A 26906-nucleotide genomic window follows, 5' to 3' on the forward strand; every position below is an offset into this window, starting at 1 on the left:
GGTTGGTGCCGCTGGCTGCTCTTATCGCGTGTTTGGCTCTGTGTACAGCTATAGCCTATAGCCATGCGGCGTTCACACCGAACGCGATAGACGCGAATACAATCGCGTCAGACGCGTGTATCGCGCCGCTTGATCATTTTGGACTTTTTTTAGCGTCATTCGCGCCATTCGCGCCATTCGCTTCATTCGCGCCATTCGCTTCATTCGCGTCATTCGCTTCATTCGCGCATGACGCTCATTTTTGAGGGGAGCCGGCGGGTCACGTCGGCGGACCCTCCTCCTCCGCCTCGGGGTACCCGATGCCAGAGTCCGTGAGCCTCCTCCGGGAGCCACGTCCCTCGCACCTCTCCCCAGAGTCGGGGCCACATTCGACCTCAGATCAGACGAGACAACCCGCTGAATTTAAGCATATTACTAAGCGGAGGAAAATAAACTATCTAGGATTCCCTCAGTAGCGGCGAGCGAAGAGGGAAGAGCCCAGCGCCGAATCCCCGTCCGACGGGCGGGCGGACGGGGGAAATGTGGCGTACGGAAGACCGATTGCCCGGTGTCGCGCGGGGGCCTGAGTCCTTCTGATCGAGGCTCAGCCCTGACGGTGTGAGGCCGGTACGGCCCCCGTCGCGCCGGGGTCCGGTCTTCCCGAGTCGGGTTTGGTAATGCAGCCCGTCCATCTCAGCTCATCTGTCTGTCGGCTTGAACTCGTCGCTGATTGGATGTCGCGGCGCGATGCCGCCTGAAAAGTTCGATATTTTCAACTTTATTCGCGCCGCGTCAGACGCGCCATTCGCGTCAGACGCGCCATTCGCGCCATTCGCGCCGCTCATAGCGCCAGACGCTCCCTTCGCGCCGCCTCCGCCTGAATCGCGTGTCATCGCGCCATTTACATTGGTTTTCAATGTAGAGTCGCCGCTCAATTCGCGTCTATCGCGTTCGGTGTGAACGCCCCATAGCCCATGTGATGTATGATGTGATGATGATCGATCGGGTGTTTCATGTAAATATTGTACATAGACCTATGGTGTGCGTGCAACGGATTTTCTCTTTATAATAGGCATATGCTGTTGCTATTAATGACAGGATCAGCATTTAAACTTTGCCCCCCTCCAAAAAAAAAAAAGATCACCCGCCCCCAGCCCCGGCTCCCCCGGACACCGTGGTATAACTCGCACACTGGTCACAGGTGTCACCTCGACTTTTCCCCATAATAGTTCCTGTCACTCAATGCTGCATCCTATCTATGAAACGTAAAAAGGCAGGGATGAATGGATTTTGTAGAATCTTTATCAAAATATGATGTATTTTATTAATTTAAAACACATTGTCTTCGGTCAAATACTGACACTTGGTCTGTGGCCCAATGCCTAAAACTGTGACGCTCCAGGTTCAACTCTAGCGTCGGTCAGTTTGACCACATCAGAGATTGGCGTCTCAGATGTATACTGTCTTACAAGGTAAACTCCTGTGTTCACAGGAAACGTACAGTTTCAGGTTGATGCATGCATACCGTTTCTTTTCAAAAATAAACTTGGGTTGCTTATAGTAGGTAATTGTCTTGGACAGAATATTCCGAGCTTGACTTTCATTCAGTGTGCATTCAGTAGCGTACAGGATCTGCTTTGCCAGCTATAGCTAGTTCTCGATGCAGAACATTTTTTATTGTTTTCTGTTTTGTGATTTTTATAACTACCTGAAAAATGGTAAGCTCAGCATTGCCTGAGAAAATTGTCAACAAATTCAGTCGGTAAATGGTAAATGGCCTCATTTATATAGCGCTTTTCTCCGAAGCGCTTTACAGGAATGACTGACATTCACCCATTCACTCACACATTCACACACCGACGGTGGAGTCAACCACGCAGGGCGACAGCCAGCTCATCAGGAGCAATTGGGGTGAGGGGTCTTGCTCAGGGACACCAGGCACTCAGTTAGGAGGAGCCGGGGAGTCGGTACCTACAGGCTTTATTGATGACCACTAGTCTTTTAAGGCAAAATGCGGGGAAAAAGCTGAAATGTTTACTGAGATTTTACACAGAAATAACCTTTTCTTTTGGTGTGAAACAATGTCATCTACCTTTTCTACCTGTTATCATGGCAGTGACTCTAAGATTTATAATAAACAGTGGATTTGCATTTTTGTTAGTCAGATCTGAACTGAGGAAAAAAATATTTGAGATTTTCTGCACCTGGTGGATGGAAACATTTTACAGACTGATCTTAAGCTACAGAATATAACAACCCTGAACCAGTTTAAAACTATGGTAAATTATATTCTAGATATATTGGCTAAATTAAAGGCTAAATCAATGAATATGATATAATAATGCTACATTGTATATAATAATGTACACAATGAGCATTCTAACACACATCCATGGTTTTCTGTCAGTGCGTTTGCAGCTGTCCAAAGTGCAGTGATGCTGTGCATAATGGTATAATACTAAATAAAATATAGATTCCCACATGGATGACGCCTCGCCAGTGTTGCTGCTGGGTGGATCAGATGGGTGTAAGGGCGACCCCTAGGCACCGCAGCCAGAGACAAGCCTCCAGTCCCAGCCTGGCACATTCCCAGATGGGTCCCTCTGTCAACACACACACACACACGGACAGTCTATGATTGAAACAAGAAAATAGTTTGTTACCCATTTGCATGGAAATTGAGTACATATGCTCCAATTCACACACACACACACACACACACACACACACACACACACACACACACACACTATAGTGGGACACAAAAGGGTACAACATATATAATTTGCATTATGCATGTGTGTGTTTGCATTCTGTCCCAACAAACACGACACGCTAACTGAGCCGTGAAATAATAAGAAAAAAAACAGAATGCTCAGGAGGATTGCAGGGTCAGGTCTGGACCCGGCAACAGTTTCAGTGATGGTGGATTGGAAAATACGTCCAGTTTGTTTGTGACAGTAAACAATTAACACAGCCACTCTGCGTAGTTTAATGGAATTACAAACCGATAAACTGTAACAAATTAAAACACAGCTGTTCATACAATTTGGCCTGACTGCTCAGCAGACCTTACCTTGAATAGTTTGTTGTCAGACCGTTGGAATGAAACTGCAAATAGGATTTCCTGCTTTCTGTAAGTAACAGCAAGGAGTTTGGTGTGTCTAGTTCTCGGACCCTACCACTGGCCCTGACGGGGGCCTTCCTGTGAAGTCCTTCTGTATTTTCGGGAAACTTCTGCAATTAAAGAAGCGTGGTTTGCTGATGGTCCAGCCATGCCTTTCAATGTTTTCAATGTCTGGTCTTTGTGATTGGTATTGTTAATTAGCTGCTATCCAAGATAAAAGGCCCTAGTTTCGTAGACCAGGCGCAGTCAGCACTCAGCACACCTGCGCCACGCCAACGGGGTGTGTCCGCCTGGACTTTGCAAGTTTCGCGCACCGCGCAGGCTCGGGCAGGCACACCTCCGGTCACTCCCACCCGCGCAAGTGGGAAAGAGGGAGGAGAATAAGGCGTGAGTGGGAGACGAGGAGGAGACGAGGCGTGGACTGGGATTAACACAGCCGATTCAGATCTTCACCAATCAAATGAGCTCCTCTCCTCTCCTTTAATGCGTTAGGGGAGGTTCAGTGCAAGTTCCGTCACTTGACAACCCGATGACAGAAGCAGCGCCGCCGCTCCCACCACGTGCATCACGCGCTGTGCGTGCGTATCATAATAATAACAATGCCGATATTATAAAAAACAGGAGAGAGAGAGGGAGATGTTTTGGTCCGAGAGGCTGAGTTTCCGTTACGCGTGCCATCCGCCTTTGATCTGACGTCAGATGTGACGGGACAATCTATATAGATATAAATTCACGTGTTGATTCACTTAGTTGCATTAAATAGTGTTTGTTGTGATTATTTATTGCATTTAAATGTGCCTGGAACTGTGGAAACCTGCCTGTGAGGTCTCGGTGATGTATGCGCACTTGGAGCTGGCGGGCTTTCAGCGCAGTCTCGGCGAGGCTTTTTGCCACGAAACCTCCGCTACGCCAAGCTGAATCTGTGACGCCTCCCCCTGCTGCGCCGCCACACCCATCTTGGCGCAGGCGATCCACCAAACTGCCAAACTGACCGTGCGCAAGGCTGCGCGGGTAGAAACTTGCATTACGCCGGCTCCGCCACCCTCCACCGCCCTGCACTGCGCCACGAAACTAGGGCACAAAGTCTTTGGTCACAAGTCCAACTCAGGCCTCAAGTCTTTTAGTCACAATTTGATCTCAGGTCTCAAGTTTTGGTCACAAGTCCATATCAAGTCGCTCTAAAGTCTTCGCCATGATTCCTCATGAGGTCTGAAGTCTTTTGTCACTGTCCAAGTAGGGGTGGGTAAAAATATCGATACGGCAATATATCACAATACTTTGCCGTCCAATACAATATCGATATCAACTCCAAAGATCGATTTAAATAAAAAAGATTCATGTTTAGACGTGTTGTGAATGCAGTACTCCTTTTTCATTTTTATTTTCAATATTTATTCCAGTGAATTTCATGGGAATTAATAATATGGAGAGGCTGTTTTGAATGAAACAGTTTTGACTCAATTTGTCCTCTGATCAATATCATCTGATGAACATATACAGGTACTTGTGTTTTTATCTTTATTCATATCGCAATATCGTGATACATATCATATCGTGACCAAAGTATCGTCATACGTATTGTATCGTGAGGTTCTTGCCAATACTCACCCCTACTTCCAAGTCAAGTCTGCCAGAACATGGCATACTTATAACTAAGGAATTTGAAGCATCTACTATATTATCATCATTATCTTTATCTGTTAGCATCGGCCTACAGTGATAACTGTAACAACAGTGAGAGCAAAGCTATATTGTTTAATTCCACAGAACTGAGAAGTTGGATAAGATAGATCAAAAAAACATTTATGTGGGAATTGGAATTTAAAAAGTGAATTGGTTTGATTTGTTTGTCTAAACTATGAATGGATGATGGTTTAAGACATGAAATGCCAATTGTCAAAACCCTGCACATTACAGAAGACTAGTGTTTTTTTTTATCTTCCATGCTTTCATGTTTAACATCTGTAACATTTGTTGTAGTTATTTTACATTTTTCGACAAGGCCACTTGGGGACTCTCTTCATGTTTTTGTCATGTCGCTGTCAGTAATGTTTTATGTACTTCTTAGGGTTTGCTGTAATGGCACATCTTGCTCAAACCTTCATCTAAGTGTTGTCGGCCAACACGCCTTAGGACTTAAACAAGACGGGGACAGAAAAGAATATAAAGAGAATGTAAAGCTCGGTGTGGCTATTTGTTTTTTAATGAGCCTTTTGTCCATAAGTGGCGAGTGGTGTGCTTATGTATTTGCGTCCATGTACTGCATGCATGCTGCATTAGTGTGTGTGTGTGTGTGTGTGTGTGTGTGTGTCTGTGTTTGTGTGTATGTGTGTGTGTGCAGCTTCCCTGCTGTATGTGTGAAAGCAAATAGATATATTTAGGTTTTGTCTTAGCAGCAGTTTTCTCGTCTCCTGCTGTTGAGGAGCTATTCCGTGAAAACGTGTTTTTCCGGTTATCTGGAGGCATGTGGCCATCTGAATAATGCATCCTGAACACTGCCTTGTTACGGCAGCGTGTACATTAATGTTCCAAGGCTAGGCGGTCGGGAAGGCCACCGTAATGTGTCGCCTTGAACGCTGTTAAATATACATGAGTATTGAAGTGGCTTTCTTCGTGAATTACATTAACTACTCAGGTGAAAAGCTACTGCAGATTTCAGCGGACTACGACAATTTGGGTTATTCAGGTGATCACAGGGATTTGCCTGGCAAGCAGTTTTAACCTCAGGGTCTGATTGGTCAAAGAACTCTCGTGGCACTGGATAACTTGATGGTAGATTTGGCACCCCATGCACCGAGGCCAAGTCCTCACTGCAGCGGCCCGGGTTCAAATCTGACTGGCCAACTCTTGTACATGTGTGAAACCCAGGCAGGCAACCTCCGGTTCTGGAAAGGGAAGCTCATGCGGAAGTGCCTGAAACTTGCATTCTCTCCACTATCAGGTGTTGGGGTAGTAGCAGGAGCAGATTTGGTTATCAACAGCTAATTATTAATGTCAATATCGATATTAATAATTATATTTAATATATTATTATGATATAATCATGAATAAACGGGGCACCACCCTGGGATCAGGGAAAAGATAACCAAAAACTGTCAATATAAAGGTCTTATACTCACATGCCAATCATCGTGATCATTGGCATAAAAGTATAAAAACAATCGAACAATTAAAAAGGCGTGAAATTCGAGCACTAGCCTTCACAACCTGCTGTTATCCAGTGACATATACACAACAAGCACAAGAGACCGCTAGTTATAATATAATAAGGTTTATTAAAATCAGTAATAATGATCACAATCAATAACACTGCAATTAACAAAGCCTTATTACCTAACTACCTAACACACAAAGCTAAGCTAAACACACGGGAGAGACACACGTGGAGTGTGTGTGTGTGTGTGTGCGTGTGTGTGTGTGTGTGTGTGGAGAGAGAGAGAGAGAGATGGCCGGGTGCGACCACCAGATGGAGCTATTCCCCACAGCGTTCAGTGGCGGAGCCACTGACGTCGGATACAACCGCGAGAGAGGGAGAGAGAGCGAGAGATGGCCGGGTAGAGCCACCAGATGGAGCTATGTCCTTAGCGTCCGGAGACGGAAACAGCTGGCGTAGGATACGTGTGGGGGGCGGTGTATGTGTGTGCACATGTGTGTTAGCTAGAACAAAGAGAGAGAGAATGCGCGCGTAATACACAAAGGATCAGTAAGCTATTACCATCACACGGGAGCCCGTGAATGAACTGGCGTTCGTTCGGCGGGACCTCGGCCCTTTAACTGATGGTAGATCACTTACTGAGCTCGTGAATGTGTCCGAGGTTGGACACGCACTGTTACCGAGATGAAACCCAGCGGCGTGGGTGAACAATCAGCATTCAAATACAACAACACAGGAAGCAACGGACTCGGCGGTCCGTTATCAAAATTTAAAACACATTAACAAGAATTACAAGCATATCCTACACTATTAAACTTATGTCTCTGCCCAGACTGATAGCCTCCTACTGGTGTCGTACGGAGAATTACAAGCATATCCTACACTATTAAACTTATGTCTCTGCCCAGACTGATTGATAGCCTCCTACTGGTGTCGGACGGACTCACAGCGTAGGCTGTGAGTCCGTCCCAGCGATGTCGGCGTTCCTTTACGCGGCGGTGGCAGCGACGGTAGTTCGTGAGTCCCGGCGGCAGCAGGGGACGTGAGTAGGCTGAGTACAGACGAGAGCGGGGCGTTTTTCCTCTCGTTGATCAAGCTCGAATAAAGAAAACAGTTCGTGTTTTTCCTTCCGCGGGCAACAATATAATCGCACGCTTGGCGATTTAGTCAGCTGACTTCAGACAGGAGCGGGGCTTCCGGCTGGTAGCTGAAATAAAGAAACCGTTTGTGTTTCCTCTTCTGCAGGTAGACAAAGAATCGCGCATGCGGTGATCTCCTCAAGATCCGTAATCAAAAAGGCGAGTCACGGAAAACGGGGGGAAACAGTCTGTCGCTCGTCCAGCGAGTTTGGGAAAAGACTGTGGCCTAAGACAGGGAACGTTGCAGACGTTATAAGTTGGTCTCCTGTTGCAGCGGTGTGCTGCGATGGAGGAGTCGTGTTGCGATGGAAGAGAAAGTTCTTAAGGTGGCGCCGGTTTATATAGCTCACGGCTGCTCCCGGGGACCCCCTGGGGTACCTGTGGTTGTCAGCCAATAGGGCACCAGTTGTGTGACGTTGCACTTCGCACCTGGGTGAGAAGTGAAACCAAAATGGCAGTTGTAGTTTTGTATCCCCTTTGTTCCTTTGTTCTGACCGCATGTGAAGGCTTTTGTAAGCCGCATTGTGTAGTCCTCATGGTGAGGTCCCAACACAGGCCATCAGGGGGGCGACTCTTCCGGTTTCAAAAAGAAGTCTGATTGTATGGAAGAAAATTAACCTACTTATATAAAGTAGTAAACATGAGATTATGGTCTCAGTCGACTAGTTTCACATCTTCAATACAGCTTGATGTTCATTTAGAAAATTATGGTCCATTTAGAGTCAAATTGATAACATGGGATTTGAACTGGAACTGATTCATATACTCATATTGTTAATGGATCAAATGACTGTACAGTATAAAGTAAAATATGTCACTCGTAGATAGAAACTCACAGCGAATGATCACTTTACTGCAGCTTTATGACACTCTTTAACATCTTAGGCTACAGCTCACTGTTTTAGTTTTATGGCCTGCAGCTTTATTGTTTTTGGTCTCGCAGCTTTTTATCAACTTTGTGTCCAGCAGCCTCAAGAGGTTTTGAGCAACAAATCCACCATGTGTTACATGCCCAACAGCAAACAGCAGACAGACACGAGGGATGCAACAATACAGTTAGCCCATGGTTCAATACGTACCTCGGTTCTTGGGTTGATGCCTTTCGGTTGTTTTATTTTAGTTGGGAATTACATTAGTGCTAAAAAGTGTAGCGCGGATCAAGTGTTTCTATTAGGTAACGGAAGCCTGCAACTATGGAAAGGGCTGCAAATCTTTAGCAATAATCGTCTCACTGCACTTGTTCTTGTGTTTTCTGCACCGGTGGAATCGGCTTATTGGAAGACATCAACAAGAGACAGCTGTTTTTAACTGACGGTGTTACCTGCTTAGCCGTCCTGGACGTTGGATATTTACTCGGCAGGGAGTTGTTTCCCCATTGCATCATGTGAACACATGCTGCGTTCAAATGCTCCTCTAAAGCTCCGACATAGCCAATTCAGAGAGAAATACAATTATAAAATAAAATAACAGACACAGTTAGCAGCTAGCTAAATACTAATATTGCTCCTTGTCTGCTGGATGTGTAAATTGGCAACTTTATATGGTTAATATAGGTAAATGCTGTGTTGATAACTTTTTGTGTTCCCCCCACACAGCCAAAACATCAATAATTACTGCTTTAAATTGACAATTAAAGATATTGTCAGTTAGGCACAAGGAATCATCCCTTTTACATGCTTAAAACATAGTGTAACAGTAGAACAGGCAGACTAGAGTCGTACATTTAATCAACAGATTGCCAGTGATATCTTTCCAAAGTTTTCAACATTTGCTAATGTAGCCTCAATTAGCTACTGTTCATGCTAGACCAAAAAGGCTGGGACAGCCAAATCCATACATATGGAATAGTATTATATGAATTCTGACTCATTATTAAACTTTACAAATACAAGCTCTTTTAAACTTTCATGAACTTCTTATTTGGGCGGGGTGGGGGGAGCAGGCCTTATTGTTTAAGGGTGGGCGATCAGAATTGGCGGGGATGACTAGCACATATTCTCACACTTTGCCAGGGAGTTGTGTTGCTTCCTGCATTCGGGGGGTTGAGCCCACCAGTTATTACGATAATGATGGAGCCCTGCCATCAGTGTGTGCAGCCCATTGTGAAGCTGAGCTCTCCATAATCTAGATGGGGGCATTGAGCCATTTGGAATGCTTGCAGATAGACAGATTTGCAGTGGCTAAATATAGGCTAGGCTAAGGATTTAAATGCTAATGATGATGCTTGAGGTGTTTTCTTGCACCTGCAGGCATTGAAATTATAATGTGGCATCTGCTAACCGACATGCCCTTTAGTTTAATGTAGTCATGCAGTTCTTATATTAAAGCAAATGCAATTCAAGCAGCATCTGCATTTAGTAAAACGAATCACCAGCAATGTAATAAAAGACTAGAATGAGAAAGTGGCGATGGCTGACTCTCTGCTTGTAAACATTAAAATGCTTAGCTTCATCAGTGATTGAAGTCTGAACAGTTGCTCTTTGTGCCACTTCTTTTCTCTCTGACTCATCCCCCATCCTGTGTTTTTCTAGTTGGTGCTACCGGAGTACTCCATCCATGGACTCTTCTGCATCATGTTCCTGTGTGCTCAGCAGTGGCTGACTGTGGGCCTCAACATCCCCCTGCTCTTCTACAACACATGGAGGTGACTATCCGATCCATCGTAGTCTGAATGTGTGTTTCTGCTCGTACTTGCTTCAAAGGGAGGACCGACACTAGTTTTTAATGGTGATGTCCAAATGAAGCTTCGTGAAGCATTTTCTGTATTTTCTGAGCCCAATAGATGGCGCTCTCTGTTCAACAAAGGGTTGAAGGCCGATATATTTCCATTGCTTTCACCCCTTTGATAAACAGAGAGCGCCATCTATTGGGCTCAGAAAATAAAGAAAATGCTTCAAGAAGCTTCATTTGGACATCACTAGTTTTTAACCAACAGAGTGAGGACATTTGTGGAAGGTGAGGACATTTGTGGAAGGTGTGGACATTTTGGCCAGTCCTCATTTTATCAATGTTTGTTTGATGATTCAGACTTGGTTTGTAGGTTCAGGTTAGAATTCGGTTGAGGTTATGTTCGGGTTGGGGTTAGGCTTTTTGTTGTGCTGGTTGGGATAAGGATCTCGGGAATGCATTTTCCATGAGGATCCTCACAAAGATAGAAGTACAGGGATGTGTATGTAATCTTGGCTTGGGTCAACAGTCAGTGATGTCTAGATTTATTTTGCTAGTCCTTCTTTGTCTTATTTTTTCTTTGTTGCTGTTCTCTCTGCCGGTGCAGGTTAGACATAGACTTCTTGAAGCCTGATTGGTTTAAGCTCATGTGCTCAGCTGGTTGAAGTTACAGGCTGAGAGGCAAGGAGCACGAGAGAAAAAAAACATCTTGCTGTCTCATTAACTGGAGAGTGTGCCAGATGCCCACCGGCTACAGATGCTTCCCGCACAGCTGAGAGAAAGAAGAGAGAGAGATGGAAGAGGGTGGAAAATGAAGGAGGAAGTGGCAGCAGGCAGGACGGTGAAACGAGAGTGAGTGATGGGAAAGAGATTGAATATTGACAAGGTGATTCAGAGGAGAGTGAAGTTGTAGAAATCGTGAGTTATTAAAACGCGCAGCTGTATGCGCAGCTTTTTGCTAGTGAGTCCATGTGATGCTCAGCAGAGTGTACAGATGTTGCTGGGAGGGCTGCTTTGAGAGGCCAGATTGGCAACGTTGCTTGCAGCAAAGCTTGAGCAATGTGTATTATAAACTTGTTGTGACGGATGTCTTATTAGCTGAGAACCACTACTTTTTAAGAACTCTCTCAAAAGGTTAGGCCATGATGTGCTTTTGGAGTTATGAGGTGCCCTGAGGCTTTACAAGTTCACTTTAATGTTATGTAGTTATGGAGCCATGCCGATGTTTTTGGTATGTCATGGCTAAGACATCCATCTCTTTGATATTTCTACCTTGTTTGTGGTTCATGAAGCATTGTAAAATTACATTACAATGTGCCTTCTAGAAAGAATGTAATAGTTGCTAAGTTTGCTGTTTTCTCCTACAACTCCTCACTCATTATATATAATAGTTGAGGTGGTGGTGTCTGAGACTTGACTTGAACTCTCGCTAAAAGAAGACATGGGGCCTTAGTTTCGTAGACCAGGCGCAGTCAGCGCGCAGCGCACCTGCGCCACGCCGACGGGGTGTGTCCGCCTGGAAGTTTCGTGCACCGTGCAGGCTAGCGCAGGCACACCTCCCGTCTCGCCCACCGGCGCAAGTGGGAAAGAGGGAGGAGAAGAAGGCGTGAGTGGGAGACGAGGAGGAGACGAGGCGTGGACTGGGATTAACACAGCCGATTCAGATCTTCACCAATCAAATGAGCTCCTCTCCTCACCTTTAATGCCTTAGGGGAGGTTCAGTGCAAGTTTCGTCACTTGACAACCCGATGACAGAAGCAGCGCCGCCGCTCCCACCACGCGCATCACGCGCTGTGCGTGCGTATAGTCATAATAATTATTATGCCGATATTATATCACTATAGAAATTGTAGGCACATTTTAGGCATGTCTATCACAAAACAGGGTCAGGGCACACAGCAGTAGACATAATAGTGGCGAGATCCCAGTGATTGCACGAGCCGGCTGGGCCATTCATCATCATCATCACTGTCTTCATCATCTGCGCTCCACAGCTGCACCGGATTCCCCGTCTAACACCAGAACGGCAGGACACTGGGACCTCGCGTGCCGCGTAGACCAGCTGCAGCCCCAACTCCGATTCCAGCTCGCGGCAAAGTTGCGCGTTTCCACGGACACCGAGGCTGCGGAGGCGCGAGACCAGGCACAAGCTGCTGTATTTTTTTTATATATTTTTTCAGGCATAGACGCAATTTATTAGCAGTGGATAGATATGAAAAACAGGAGAGAGAGAGGTTGATGTTTTGGTCCGAGAGGTCCAAGTTTCAGCTGTGTTAATTCAGTGAGGTTGAGTTTCCGTTACGCGTGCCATCCGCTTTTGATCTGACGTCAGATGTGACGGGACAATCTATATAGATATAAATTCACGTGTTGATTCAATTAGTTGCATTAAATAGTGTTTGTTGTGATTATTTATTGCATTTAAATGTGCCTGGAACTGTGGAAACCTGCCTGTGAGGTCTTGGTGACGTATGCGCACTGCGTGCCAGTCAGCCAAACTTCCACTCCGTCAGCTGTAATTCGCCTTGAATGAATGGACTTTATTTGCGCTTTGCGCCTTTCGCCGGGAGTAGACCAGGTTGGAGCTGGCGAGCTTTCGGGGCAGTCTCGGCGAGGCTTTTTGCCAGGAAACTTCCGCTGCGCCAAGCTGAATCTGTGACGCCTCCCCCTGCTGCGCCGCCACACCCATCTTGGCGCAGGCGATCCACCAAACTGCCAAACTGACCGTGCACAAGGCTGCAGCTGGGCAAAAATTGCATTACGCCGGCTCCGCCACCCTGCGCCACCCTGCGCTGCGCCACGAAACTAGTAGAAACTTGTAAAAAATGGTTTGACTTGTTGCTATTCTAAAAACAATAGGAAGTTAGTGATTGTAGTTTGGACCTCTGATTTTGCTCGCTCACCAACATGCTCAGCAGTAGAAGCAGTGAAACACAGGAGGTAATTAAGTTGTATTTTCAGCCTGGACCCTATTTTTATGTTTTTGTGTCTAACCAACACCGATTGTTTTTACGTTTCACTTCATCTGTCTGTTTGTTATTGCCGAAAGGTTTTATTTCTCTCTAGGCTCCTTTCCACAATGTTGTCAGACTCTTATAATAACAATCTGAGCCTGTCAGTGGCAACAACAAGCACTTTTAGTGGATGTACGATGATGTTAAAAAGTTGCCCCGAGCGATAACATTACAGTCTCTTAAACAGCTGCTGTCTTCAGTGTTCTCCCTCAATGCTGGACTATTTCAAAAAACATTCTCCCCATTAGTCACTGATACAGAAAAAAACATGGTTAATAGGGTCCAGGTTGAAAAATACCAAAGTAAGCCTCCTTTGAGTAATGCAGTCTGTACCTGTGCTTAAAGTGTGACGGAACAAAATGTAGACAGACTATGTGCCAGGCCTCAGTAAAGAAACCTTCATAAGCCCTACATAATGCCTGCAATGATATAACTAACTGAAAAGGGTAGGTTGCCAGACTAAAAACTCTCAATATGCGAGTGTGGGTGCGTAGAGGGAGATTCCAAGAGAGGTTGGCCATGTTGTGCTGTAAAATGCTGTGATTGCCAGTCAAATCCCTATCAAGGTTTGTATGTGTGTATGTGTTCCTGTACTTGCTACATAGTGGGGATCAACCGTTTTTGACAGTGATGACATTTCACCGAGCATTTCTATACATCTATGACTTAAAGCGAGAAGTGCTCAGAAAATGTTCCTCCTTGTTTTTCTGTTACCTTTGCTCAGGGGAATTGTGAAACAAATGGTGTCAACAGTCACTACTTTTTCATTGCTAATTAAATTTCATTAGCTAGGAATAGCGTAAACTATTTGCTAACTATGTTCACCTCAGCATCACTCATTTGTGCATGTTTCTGTTGTAAAAATACATGGGAATGTATAATCAGCGGCTCCATTACAAACCACTTACATCCAACATAATACATCCATAATAATATACAAGTGCATTGTTTCATACATCCATGAGTCATCTTATAGGCCGATGGAAAATGTGAATCCGTGAATGTACATTGTAATTAATTTATGACCAGATGTATGAACATTTCACAGTTGTGGAAAACCAATATACGTGGCTGAACATACAGTATGGACATGCATCAACCATCTTTTAGCAAGTTTTATTTACCAAGCAGACCACATGCATAATGATGGCAGCTTCCTGGTTGAAGTGCATTGCCCATCATACCCTGTATTACATAATTGAAATGCTTAAATGAGGGAAATTATATGCGATGGGCTCTGTAGACTGAATAACTGAATCCAGCATCCAACTATCATAATGCAACTGGTCTGTTACATTAAAATACAGTTATCCATTCACACAGAATCCTGTTCATTTGTGTCAGCTCTGGGGTCCATTAAAGGCAAATTCCCCCCTATAAACAGTAATGAGGCAATCGTGTATCAGTACGTTAAACAGCTCTCTCTCAAAGCAACAGGCCATTGTTGCGATTCCCTCTTCATGTTTACGCTCCTTGAGTACTAATTTTCTTCATTATATATTTTCCTCAGTGAAATAAGTCTCACTGGGATGTAAAAGCTCCAGGAAACATCTTACAATTCCCTAAACCCACTCCGCTATTAATCACCGCCAGGTTTTCTCTTCGGGTGACATTGCACATCTTCATTTTACACAGCTTTGAGAGAGAACCGTTTGTGTTTACAAATATTGATTCTGCAAAAAGCATAGCAATAACATGCAGATTCTATTAAAGGGTGGATTTCCCCTTCAAGTTTTAAATCAGTCAGCAGGTGATGAATGGCTCTAATATGAAACAGGAGAAAAACATTTAATTGGAAATTCATCACAAAGATTTAATGAAAATCGTCGAATGACTCATTTTAATGTTCAGCAGTTGGAGGTGAAATTGACTCACTGAGCTGACTGGATTTAGAAGCACATTTAGAACAAACCCCAGCCCTGATACCTTTAGAACCACATAATTAACCTGTGTGAAAATATAGTTGAATATGCATTCAGATATTTAATTATACATAATATAAGTACAACCAGTTGGCAAACGTTTTTAACATTCCTGGCAGATAGTTTCCATGAAGTAGCAAAAATACTTTTAAACTGCTGCTGGATAAAAGGTAAATACTAGTGCCTTGACGTTTCCCCAAAGGTTTTTTCTATATGACTGCCTTACAATACAGGTCAAACATGGTGGTGTCACAGATGGGGTAAGGACATTAAGATCGGTGGTAGCTAGGTTTTACAATATGGTGAGAAAACTGTATGACAAGATTGCTATTTGGAAAGTCCTGTTTGACCCATCCACCACCACGACCTGCTCCCTATGAGGAGTTTCAACAAAACTTACTGTTGAATCTGAGGTTTCTTGTGTCCACCACCATGAGAATTGTTTCTGTGGTGCCGACATGTAATTTGAACACATTTCATCCTGCAACCACCTCTGTTAAGAGGTCGTGGTTATTCTACTATTTTACGTGAGATCAGGCTGGGTTAGGTACAGTTCATCCACAGACTTTGTGGATGCTGCTGAGCCTAAAATCTGGTACAACAACATTCTGGCTCTCATTCTGGTGGAATACAAGTGATTTTTTAACGTAACCTGTATCCTCACAAAATAACAATTACCTAAGACAATGCTTGGCTTTGAAAGTAATGCTGGGTCGCTAAATAAGGTTGTACGCTAGTTAGCTATTTAGCAACTTTTGCAGCCAACATTAGACATACCAACCAACATCAAGACACTATTGAATCCATTCCTTGCACTTACTGAATTACTAAATGTGGAAATCAATAAGTTTGCTTAACTATATAGGACTGAACAACTGTTTAGCGAAGGGTCAACTTCCACAAACATATTCAACTACTATTTCACTCATGTCGGCCGCATGATGGTGTTCGCCTAACTCATCATGCCATTTTTTCCATACTATCTCCTCCCCCATTTCCTACCATCATCTCTCCGCCTACCTTCGCCCCCTCCTTCTCTCCTCCTGCCGTTTGGGGGTCTGGAACGGGTCAACTACCCGCGATGTGGTCTTTTGCCCTATGTGGTAGGTACTTCCATTCCCCAACGGACACTAAGGAGCTGCTCTACGACCCGGCGTCCGTGATGAATGGCGACACGCTCAAGTTCTGCATAAAGGAGGCCTGGTGCAAGCTGTCCTTCTTCGTCCTCTCCTTCTTCTACTATCTCTACTGGTGAGCAGGCATTGTGGGACAGTAATTGGATTACATGTGAAGTGATTACATTAATCTGATTACAACAGCTAGAGAAAGAAAGACTTTGAAATCAAACTACAGCTACTTCAACAAAAATTCCTAGATGAGAATCTGTAGGTGAAATGTAAAAGTAGGACATTTTGAAATGACCACTCACATCATATCACATCGTTTGTTTCCAACTCTATTCCTATCACATGGTTATTTAACTAGGTTTCTCAGCTCCGTTGGAGCAACGTGAGTGCAAATCACTGAATAAAGTAACCATTTCTCTGGCAATCACATGCAAGTCCTCTCACATACTGATCTGTCAGGTTATCTAGGTTTACTATGAGGCACACTGCTACAAATGCATGTGATGTTGAGAGAATTTGATTCTTTACTTCATTGACAAGCACTGCCAGAATGCTTAAGTGGATAGCAGAGGGATACAACCGCCATCCTACACTAACCTCTACGTTAACATACACATAAGAAGGTAATTCTGTAAAGGATGGCATTGCAAAGCCTGTGCAATGTTTTACGATTTGTTTGAATGTTTTTGCTCAAATGTTCTGCTGTTAGATGATAATTGTATACAATGTGTTCCTGTCCTTGTCTAATTATGCTGTTATTAATCACTCCGGATTCTTGTTCCATGTGTCATGTGGGTGCTGCAGTGTGTGGAACCTGGATATATCCCTCTAATAGGTCTTATCAATGGAAACACTTAAAGGTACAATCCTTTTTTTCTCTCCTTTTATTCTATGGTGGTGAATTGAGACGGAATAGCGTTATTCTTAAAGTTACTACAAGAAACTTAACAAGTTTTAAGACGTATACATTGGTGAGGAGCAGAGCCAATCCAGATGGGACCAGCCAAAGACAAGATGGCGGCTGGGTGGCTCTTTCATGGGGTCCAGGAGGACCTGTACATCGACATCAGCAGGAAGGCCTGCTGAGAGTGCGGACAGCCGGCTGATGGAGAGAAGCTACAGCGGGGCAGCTCGGCATCTGCCTCCTGTAAGTCAACATGGACACCAGGCTGCTGGAACCAGAACCATCGTGATCAGTGCAGACTGCTGCAGTAAAATGAGTTTTTCCAAAAGGAGTCTGGCAGCTGCACATATTTACGGCTGTGTTCACGTAAACACCCCCGCTGGAGTCCATGTGAGGTGCCAAAACCAACACAAAATAAAAGTTCCTTGTAGTAACTTTAAGAAGATTTGAATCTGATGGTCTTCCACCACAGTTTATCATGATCTGTATATGGGCTTGCTATGAACGTGCCATGAAGGGCGGTTGTGACTACACAGATTTGAGCTTTGAACTGATCTCAAAGATGTTTGTGGAGAAGTGTCAGTTCCAGGTTGGAGCTTCCGGAGGGCCAGACTTGGCAGCATTAGTGCAGAAAAGGTTTTTTTTTCTGACAAACTGGTCAGTTTTCCCAAAAAAGATTGCAACTTTAATATGGAGTTGTTCTTGTTTATGTGTGATAATGTGTGATAAACATTTGACACAAGCTGGCCGGTCCCAGAGAAATGATGTGCTGATGATATGTCTGTTTAGGCAGTAGGTGATGTTCATATGTTTATCACAGCAATACCACACAGGTAGAAAAGCAACATCATGAACAACGTGGCGAGTGTTGATCTTAATGTATAACACAAGATCACAAGATGCAATGTTTTGGTTTTAGCATCGACTCGACCTGCCATTACCAAAAATCAACACATGCCAGGATGATGAGGTGCTGCTTCTAGTTAATGGAAGAAAATCCATCCATCCATCCATTGTCTACCGCTTATCCTGTATTCAGGGTCGCGGGGGGGCTGGAGCCGATCCCAGCTATCATTGGGCGAAGGCAGGGTACACCCTGGACAGGACGATGGAAGAAAATGTTATTTTTAAAAGAATCGCAATATAGCCGACCTCATTCCCCTGGCAAAGGCATTTCGTTCTTACAGCTACAGTTGTCATGATACGCATATTAAATAATATGTCCTTACAACACACGACACCTTCACACAGAGGCATGTTGAAATGACAGCAGTAACAATCTCTAAAACATTTCTCAGATATAACAAAGATTATAGTCGATGGACCTCATGCAAGAACATTTCTGCATTCTTATCTTAACTTTCTCTTACATTTTTTGTACATTGGTTTCGTATGAGTGTGCCACGTCAGACGCAGCAAACATTGCCAAATTCAGATAACAGTGTAAATGACCAGCATCAACAAGGTGGATGCCACTGGCATGTAGACAAAGCCAAAGAACGAAAAATAAATGGTTCCATATGAAAAAGGTCTGCAACAGGAGGGGTCAAACAATTTTAGATGTTTATATTGACATTGTAGCATTATACAATTACATCAATAGCCTATTTAATTTACACAGTTACATGTTTGAATTTCAATTGCAGAGTCAAACGGGATACAGTCAACACAGTTACGAAGTAAGTGTCAATTATTTTCAAAAACAAAATTGAAAAGAAAAAAAATTGTCTAAAAATGTGTGTCTAATTTTGCTTTCGACACACATTTACCAGTAATCGGTAAATTTGTAAGTAAACATGCGTAACTGGTCGAAAATGTTAACCGATTAACAGTTAACATTTGACATTCCGACTTCCAAGTAAAGAAAGATTCACTCCATTTGTTAAAAATGTTAGCTTGGACAACAGCAGATTAATAACACGCGACTCCTCGTAAATCATTCATAAGTAAGAGAAAATTCAAATTACGAGAAAACTGGTGAAATCACCATGTTCTCCTAAATCACTTGTACAACGCACTTGAGAAAGAATCTGCTTGTACGAGTGCTTCTTGCATGAGGCCCGATGAGATGCTGGTACAGTATGTTACCTCCTGGCATGGTATAGTGATAGGAATTAGGAGGGGAAACAGAAAGAAAAGTTTCATACGTATCTCATCCATTGTCATACCAGTGCTTACATCAACCAGTAAGTGAAGTCGAGCCAAAGACAACATTTTGAAGTGAATTTTAAGGCATTTCTTGTGTTTTCAGTTCATTAAATAAAATATGCTACTCCTATGTGCACTTTACATAACTTTTGTGGCACTTCGGATGTTTTTTGGGGTATATATTTTGAACCCTCCATATAGCGACTTTAACAAAAACATTAAAATGGGTGTCTGTGGTTAACAATAATTCATCTTGAACTTATACCATCTTGCTTCTCCATCTCACTCCATCCTGCCCTGCTCTAGCTCATGCTGTGTTAGCGACCACCGGCAGCAGCCGCAGCAGCAGCGAGGTACTTCTCTACCAGGCTGGGAGATGGTCCGTTCACTTTCAATTCCATCAAGTTCAACACCTTTAAACACTTTCAAGCTATTAACCGTGGTGTCACTTTAATATCGCAAAATAATGTTTTTTTTTCAGCTGGTTGAATTGGGTCAAGCCAGATGATATCAATACAATATAAAATAATAATCACCTCTTTCTGTAACTATTATAGCATATTTAGTATAAGAGTTTTCTGTTCTATGCTTAGGGGGGTTTCTAGTGATGCTGCCATACGACCAGATTGCAGCAGTTACATTTGTTATTTAAGTGATCATAAAAATCTCAAGTTGTAGAAAATTGTTAACCAGTAACGTTTGTAGTTATCTGCTAAATAAGGTTTATTATAATGCAGCTTAACTGGGGTATTTAAATAAATGCTGTTACTGAAAAGTAATAACACAACTTTATAAATGTTGACGTTCCGTATAAGCAGAGAGCCACTATTAAATGGTGGATACAGAAGGTGGATGCATAGAACTGATTGAAGTGGAAGTGAAGTGAGCTGAAACCTGGACCAAGACACTTGTTTCTGTTTACTTTCCTTGTCACACTGATCCCAAGTCCAAACACACTCCACTCCCCTGCATCTGTGACCTGAAGATCCTTCACAATACACCTTACTGCACGCACACACACACATCGACTCCACACATGGGTGACAGCCGATTTAAAATATTTTCCGGTTGCTTCATTTGTTATCTGGTGCAGATGATCCACTGGATCTCTAACTCTTGATTTTGTCAATCTGTGCACAGCTGAAGGACAGAAGCACAGGGGCATCGAGCAGACCCCAGCTGAATCTATTTTCCATATATTCATTCACCCATAGACTGTATTTATAGATGGACGACACGTCACACTGCCATCTTGTGCTGGTTATGTCATTTGGAGGCAGAAGCTGTGTCCCAATCCAGTGGCCGCGTGGCCGCTAATGTAATGTAACATTAGTGAAGGTGCGTAGCTAAGCTAGCTAGCCAGCTAGCAAGTAAGTATGTTGTGGGAGACGAGAGTTCACCGAGTGGTTTCATACTTAACTAAATTATACCAAATTTCTGGACTTGTAAAATTATCTTTTAAATGTACAAACAACGTTTGTGTAATTAAGGGTACAATTCAAACGGGAGCAAGAATTGATTTCTCTCTCGCCGTCGCCACTACTGATTATTTTACCAAGAAAAAACAAATTCATGGTGCGGATGAGTTTGTATAACAACTGGCACTGTTTTGAATTTAATGCGCCTGAACACTCGCACAGCCCCGCACTCTCTAAGGGCCCCCAAACCTCCATGCAACCCCGCACTCACGCCGTCTATATTTACGCCTCTGCTTGTCGTCCATCTTCAGACAGTCTATGATTTCCATAATTGACACATGATCATACTTGAGAATAAGAAACCAATGTACAATGTGTCATATTCAGTAGTACATATATTCTATATGAATACTAGAAGGGAACCTCCCTGCTGTGCTGTCTCACCCTCCACAGCTTTAGCTCCTCTCCTACTGGATGGTAATGAAGCCCTGCCTGACTAATAGACTTCCCCTCAGAATGTGACCTTTGTTCCTTAGGTGTGATGTGTCAAATGTAATGCACTCGAGTAACGACTACTTTTCCCTCGCAACGTGCGAACAGGTTTCCTGTCTCTTCCCTGTGTTCCTATAATAAGGGTCGTTAGCATGCTGTGTGCTGCTACATGTGTGCTCTCCTGATATACATTTACAGGTCTCACCTTTTCATCGTATACGTGTTCTTCCCATCTTCCTGGGTATGAAAATCTGGCCTTTCTATTTCCTCACACATGTCAACCAACACACGTACACCCAGGCACTCAGAAGGTTAACCTCATTAACTGGACAGATGTTGAAAGCTAATGGAACATGAAATTAGCGACAGCTGCCACTCAAGCAAAGCTTTCATATGAAGTGTTTTTCTTTTTGTTTTGTTTTTTAAAATTCAGGGAATTATGACATAAATCTTGAATTTAGGGAACATGAAAATTAAACATCATGAAAGGCTGTTTAATTCAAACGTTATTGTTTTGCATTAGAAGTCCGAAGATCCATCTGTTATGAGTGTTAGGACATCACGGAGAGAACTACAGTAGTGTGGAACAATATGTCATTGTGGAAACACAATACATTTTATGTAGTGAACCCGAAGCAAAGGAGTTCATGCGTGATTTTCGCTTGTATCACAATGTTCAATGAAGTGGATCTGTTTGCCAATGAACCAGATTAGATTTGATATGCTTTTCTCGGTTGGTAAGAAAAATACTTTTGCGTTGGCTGAAAAACAACATCATTTCAGAACCACAAAAAGTTAGCGAGATCAAGTTACGCTTTATTTATCATGTCCATGTTGTTAGACTTCCAATAGCAGATTATGTTAGATGTAGCAAATTAACGAGGCAATACAGACACTGTGTAGAGGTAGTTTCATACCAAATGCCAAGCGAATGTTCGCCTTGCATTACTAATGCGACATTGACCGTGGGATCATGTGTTTATTCCTGTCACTCACGTTAGATGCACTGGAGAGGACACGACAATAGCATAATCTTAATGCTGGTAGGCTTTGGTTTGGGGTAGAAAGAAGTAGGCTACACTTGTTATGTAACTTGCGTATGGGCAAGAGTTAACCCTTGTGCCCTCCTCAAAAAAACTCCCTCTAACCACCTTTGTGACAAAAATGTACACGCACAAAAGAAATGCCATTAAATCACCATACATCAATATTTTTTTCTACTTTTTTTTTTCATAAATCACTTAAACAACTTCAGACCTACTCAAAACTACTAAACATTCAATCATTTTCAGGACTGTAACCCTTAAAATGCCAGTTTTATTATTTGAATTATTTCATTTTTCCTCAAAAAACATTTTTTTTTTAATATATTTTCCATATAATAAGTAGTTGAGGGATGGGGCTTTGGTGGTGATTAGAGTCTTGGATATGTCAAAGATTAGCAACAAAATTGATTTGATTGCATCAGTATTTTTTAAGTAGTGTCAGATTTACAATTTTGCACCCTTTAACCACCTTCGTGGCAAAAATGTACACGCACAAAATCTGCCATAAAATCCTCATACATCAATTTTTTTTTTTTTTTTTTTTGCTTGAATCCCTTAATCAACTTCAGCCCTGATCAAAATTATCAAATATTTAATCATTTTCAGGATGTTAACCCTTTAAATGCCAGTTTAATTATTTGTATTATTAATTATCTATTAAAAAAACTATTTGATTGCAATAGTATATTTTATGTAGTAACATAGTAACATAACATAGTACCTTCGTGGCCACAAAATGCCTCATTGACTTCGATTAAAACCACATTTTTAAATCTCACTGCCAATGCATTATAAAATCATGCATTCTGCAATGTCAGCATTTCATTTTGAAGAAAGGTAGTGATATTTGACATTTTTACAATATTTCACCAGATTCAACCATTTTCCCATTGTAGGTTGATGCATGAAATTCTTGTATTTTTGCCAGTTATATCATGGAGCTGGGTGACAACCAGGGCCCCCAAGAGTGAGTGTGTGTGTGTGTGTGCGTGTACGCTCACTTGCATGTTTGCGCGTGCGCACACTCGTGTGTGTGTGTGTGTGTGAGAGAGAGATGGAGAGAGAGTGTGGGAATCTGTAAGCACGCACTGATCATTTCAGGGGTGAACAAAGGTTTCACACTAAGAGGGAGTATCTGTTAAAATATACTAATGCAATCAAATACATTTTGTTGCTAATCTTTGATATATCCAATACTCTAATTACCACCAAAGCCATATTAGCCTGCTACTAATTATATGGAAAATAATACTTTTTTTTGTAATAAATAATTCATAATTCAAATAATAAAACTGGCATTTAAAGGGTTAAAATACTGAAAATTATTGAATGGTTGATAGTTTTGAGTAAGTCTGAAGTTGTTTAAGTGATTTATGAAAAAAAAGCAGAAAAAAATATTGATGTATGGTGATTTAATGGCATTAATTGTGTGCGTGTACATTTTTGCCACGAAGGTGGTTAAAGGGTGCAAAATGCATTACAAGAAAATAAAAGACATGTAAGAGTAAAAGACAGTGGATTTCAAAAATTTGACTAAAAAGAAAAGTTGACTTGAGAAAAATGTACAAAAATGCCCGAGGAGGGCACAAGGGTTAAGTAGCCTGCATACATTATGTAACAAATGCAAGGTGACTAAGACAACGTTGACACATGGGACATGAACAGTGAACTGCTGGGTGAAAGTCCTGTTTTTGTTTGACCCATCCATCCATCCACCATCCTCCCGTCTCAAATCTTCTCACTTTTACCCTCCATCAGTTACTATGCGTGTCTAATAATGACGCTGCTTTGTTTGTATTGGTGTTAGATGGGGTTCGGCTACCGAGGGGGTGAGAACAAGATCCAACTGGACATACATGATTAAACACATACAGATGTTCTACTAATGCTCTTCTAGCCATTGGTATGCAAATGAACATGAAAATACACAAGGCTTTGCAAAGAAATAACTTCATTAAAAAAAATGAATATCCACAACTCATTTAAAAAGTAAAAAATGTAATCATGTGCAAGCGCCTAGAAATAATCATGAATATATAGCAAATGACGTGTCAGTATTCCTCTTTGCTGCAGTATCTCACGTAACAAGTCATATTTTAGCATACATTATGTTTAGCTAATGTCTAATTAGGCCGTGAAAGTGAAGGAGCTGTAACTTAAAGAGCTACAAGTCCATCTACTAATGATGAAGCCTCTGAAGGTCTCAGAGGTTTTGATGGGAGGAGGTCAAGTCTCTGAGGAGGAACCAGTCTTTCACTCTTGATCCATCTGTCTCTCCCCTTACATATATCCTGTCTCACTCTCTCTCTCTCTCTCTCTCTCTCTCTCTCTCTCTCTCTCTCTCTCTCTCTCTCTCTCTCTTTCTCTCTCTCTCTGTTGATGCATGCTTGTGAGTCAACAGAGTGAATTAGCAGTCTTTTCACCAGCAGAGATTAGCGAAGGTGTTGGGAGGTCGTAAAGGCCTCGAGGATGAATACAATCATTAGGAATCATGAGTTGCTGTCAGCGAGGTGCTGATCTGTTCTTGTCAAGTCACAGCTCAGCGAGAAGTGTTGAATTCCCAATCTGTGATCTGGGCTGTTGGTTATTGTTGTTTCATGCAATCTGTTACTCTTCTCTTTTTTTCAGGTGAACTCCACAAATCACTGTCTTTGGAAAATAAAAAAAACGAAAGTAGTCTGTTGAACACATTGGTGCAGAAGCTCATTTCATAGTCGGTGGTTTTAAAACGTGGTGGAATCACTTTGTCACTCTGCAACGATGTGCGCTTGGCGGTTTGTCTTGTGCGCGTTCATCGCATTACATGATGCTCATCGGCTTCTGCTTTTACTTTTGCATTCAGCGGCAACTTTACACACATTTTCAGAGATGAGAAAAAGGTACAATCATGCCAGGAAGGATTGTTGTTTTCACACTTCAATGTCATAGTAAAAAGCAAAATATGAAACATTAATGAGACATTTAATGTCAAACCACAATGTTATTGTAAAAGACGTTATTGTAACAATTCAACCCATTCACATTCCCAACAAGTTAATTAGCAATAATGATTAATACGGTAGTGGCGTTACTTGAGTACAGAAGTTGCATTGAACTCTGGTTTCACTCAGGATACGAACATCAGTCTCCTGGGTGAAAGTTGGACCGATCCATCCATCCCGACTTCCTCCCTACACAGGACGTTTCTCTCTTTATGCCACGTAACCTGTCCTGGCCATAGCCTGTATAAAATATGGACGTAGCCATCTTGGCCGTGGGACTGCACCTGCCTGCCACTCAAAGTTACCATGCCTTTGATTATGTATACATTTAAACCTTAATATAACTTAAACAGGTGAGTCATTCTATTAGTCGTCATTTGTATTCAAACATTCGAGAAAGAAATCCTGTGTCCGAATACGCAAAATCATTGTGCAGCATTTTCGACGCTGATAAAACTTTCCACCTCATGCATGCATCGCTCAAACTGGACTTCCTGTGTTGGACCTAATATTGTCCCACTGGTACTTTACAGCGAAACCCCGCCAAGGCAGCAGCGCCTCATGTTGTTTTAATGCAGGGCTGATCCTGATGGAGAGGCAGCATTACTTTGAATAATGCAGATCACGACAGAACAAGCTTCAAAGGGACATCACATTAAAAAAAAAAAGTTTGCTGTCAGCAATTAAGATAAATAAGTCAACTTCTGAGCGCCTAACTTCCAAGGACACAAACAGACTTCCCATTAAAGCTGCTCACAGTTGAGACAGCAGTATTGAGATGAATCAGCAGGAATACTAACTATGGATCAATAAAATGTTTGAGCATGCACACACACACACACACAGTACTCAGGGTGTTATCTGAATGCTTCAAACAGGCCAGATTTATTTGAATTTTCACTTTTGCCACCCCTGTCTGTCCAATCAGAGACGTGTTGACTCACTTACTATTTCTCTTTCTCCTTCTTGTGTTTCAGTATGATCTACTCCTTGGTTACCTCATAACAACTGATTTATCAGCAACTGCAGAGGAAGGGGGGAGGGGGGGAGGGGAGCCTCTGGATACACAGACCACCGCTGTCTCGGTCTAGAATTGAGAGACGGGCAATTTAAAAGAAAAGAAGAGATTTTTTTTTTTGCTGTGAAGCCAAACAATGAACTGGACAGGGGTCGAAGCTTCTTTTCTGCTTCGTCTGTATATACAAACTAAAGACTAAAAGTCCTGTTTACAGTTTGACTGGTCATAGCGAGACCCGAGTTAATCACTGCCTGGCCAACGTTTGTACCACACACACACACACGCACAGTCTCACACACATGCACACACACACACGCACACACACAGCCTCCTCTGGACTGGTACCGTACATACTGTACAGTAGCAGTGGCTGTAGCCCAGAGGGCGAAAAAGCACAGTAGCGTTTGCACAGTTTGTCTCAGGCACAGCATGGTGGAGCACTGTCCAGCCCAGCACAGCTCACCGACCCCTCAGCCATCCCTCCCCGACCACCTCACCAAACGTAGCTTCAGCGGTGAGTCCGGACACGAGGGATAGATGGACGGACAACACTGTACAGAAAAGAGAAAACTCTTGGGGGAGAAACACCAGAGCAGCCAGTTCTTAGTAGTTTCCCCCCGGGACGGCACATACAGTCCATGGCCTGTGGGTTTTTCTTTCTAACATTACGTGAATGGCTTTTGTGACATGTGCATTTTGGTGTATTCTTTAACAGAAGGCATTTCTAATTGAATTTATGATCTACAGCAAAAGGTATTCTATACAGCAAA

The 26906-nt window shown here is 42.8% G+C and overlaps 1 protein-coding gene across 5 annotated transcripts in view; it reads left to right on the forward strand.

Moving 5' to 3' along the window:
• The window catches only part of cnih3 (cornichon family AMPA receptor auxiliary protein 3), a 72800-nt gene extending 46635 nt beyond the window's left edge, over positions 1-26165 (forward strand). Inside the window, exons 4-7 of one of the 5 annotated variants that reach the window (XM_084030813.1) lie at positions 9931-10043; positions 16110-16253; positions 16934-16989; positions 26096-26165. In XM_084030813.1, the coding sequence (XP_083886939.1) occupies positions 9931-10043; positions 16110-16253; positions 16934-16961 (285 nt within the window). In that variant the 3' untranslated portion in view covers positions 16962-16989; positions 26096-26165. Of the gene's footprint in view, positions 1-9930; positions 10044-16105; positions 16254-16933; positions 16990-19487; positions 19534-26095 lie in introns of those variants that run through there. The other 4 variants (XM_084030810.1, XM_084030811.1, XM_084030814.1 and 1 more) reach the window with 4 other exon arrangements.
• The last annotated feature ends 741 nt before the right edge of the window (positions 26166-26906 follow it).

This window comes from Eutrigla gurnardus (genome assembly GCF_963514095.1).
Source record: "Eutrigla gurnardus genome assembly, chromosome: 16".
NCBI lineage: Eukaryota > Metazoa > Chordata > Actinopteri > Perciformes > Triglidae > Eutrigla > Eutrigla gurnardus.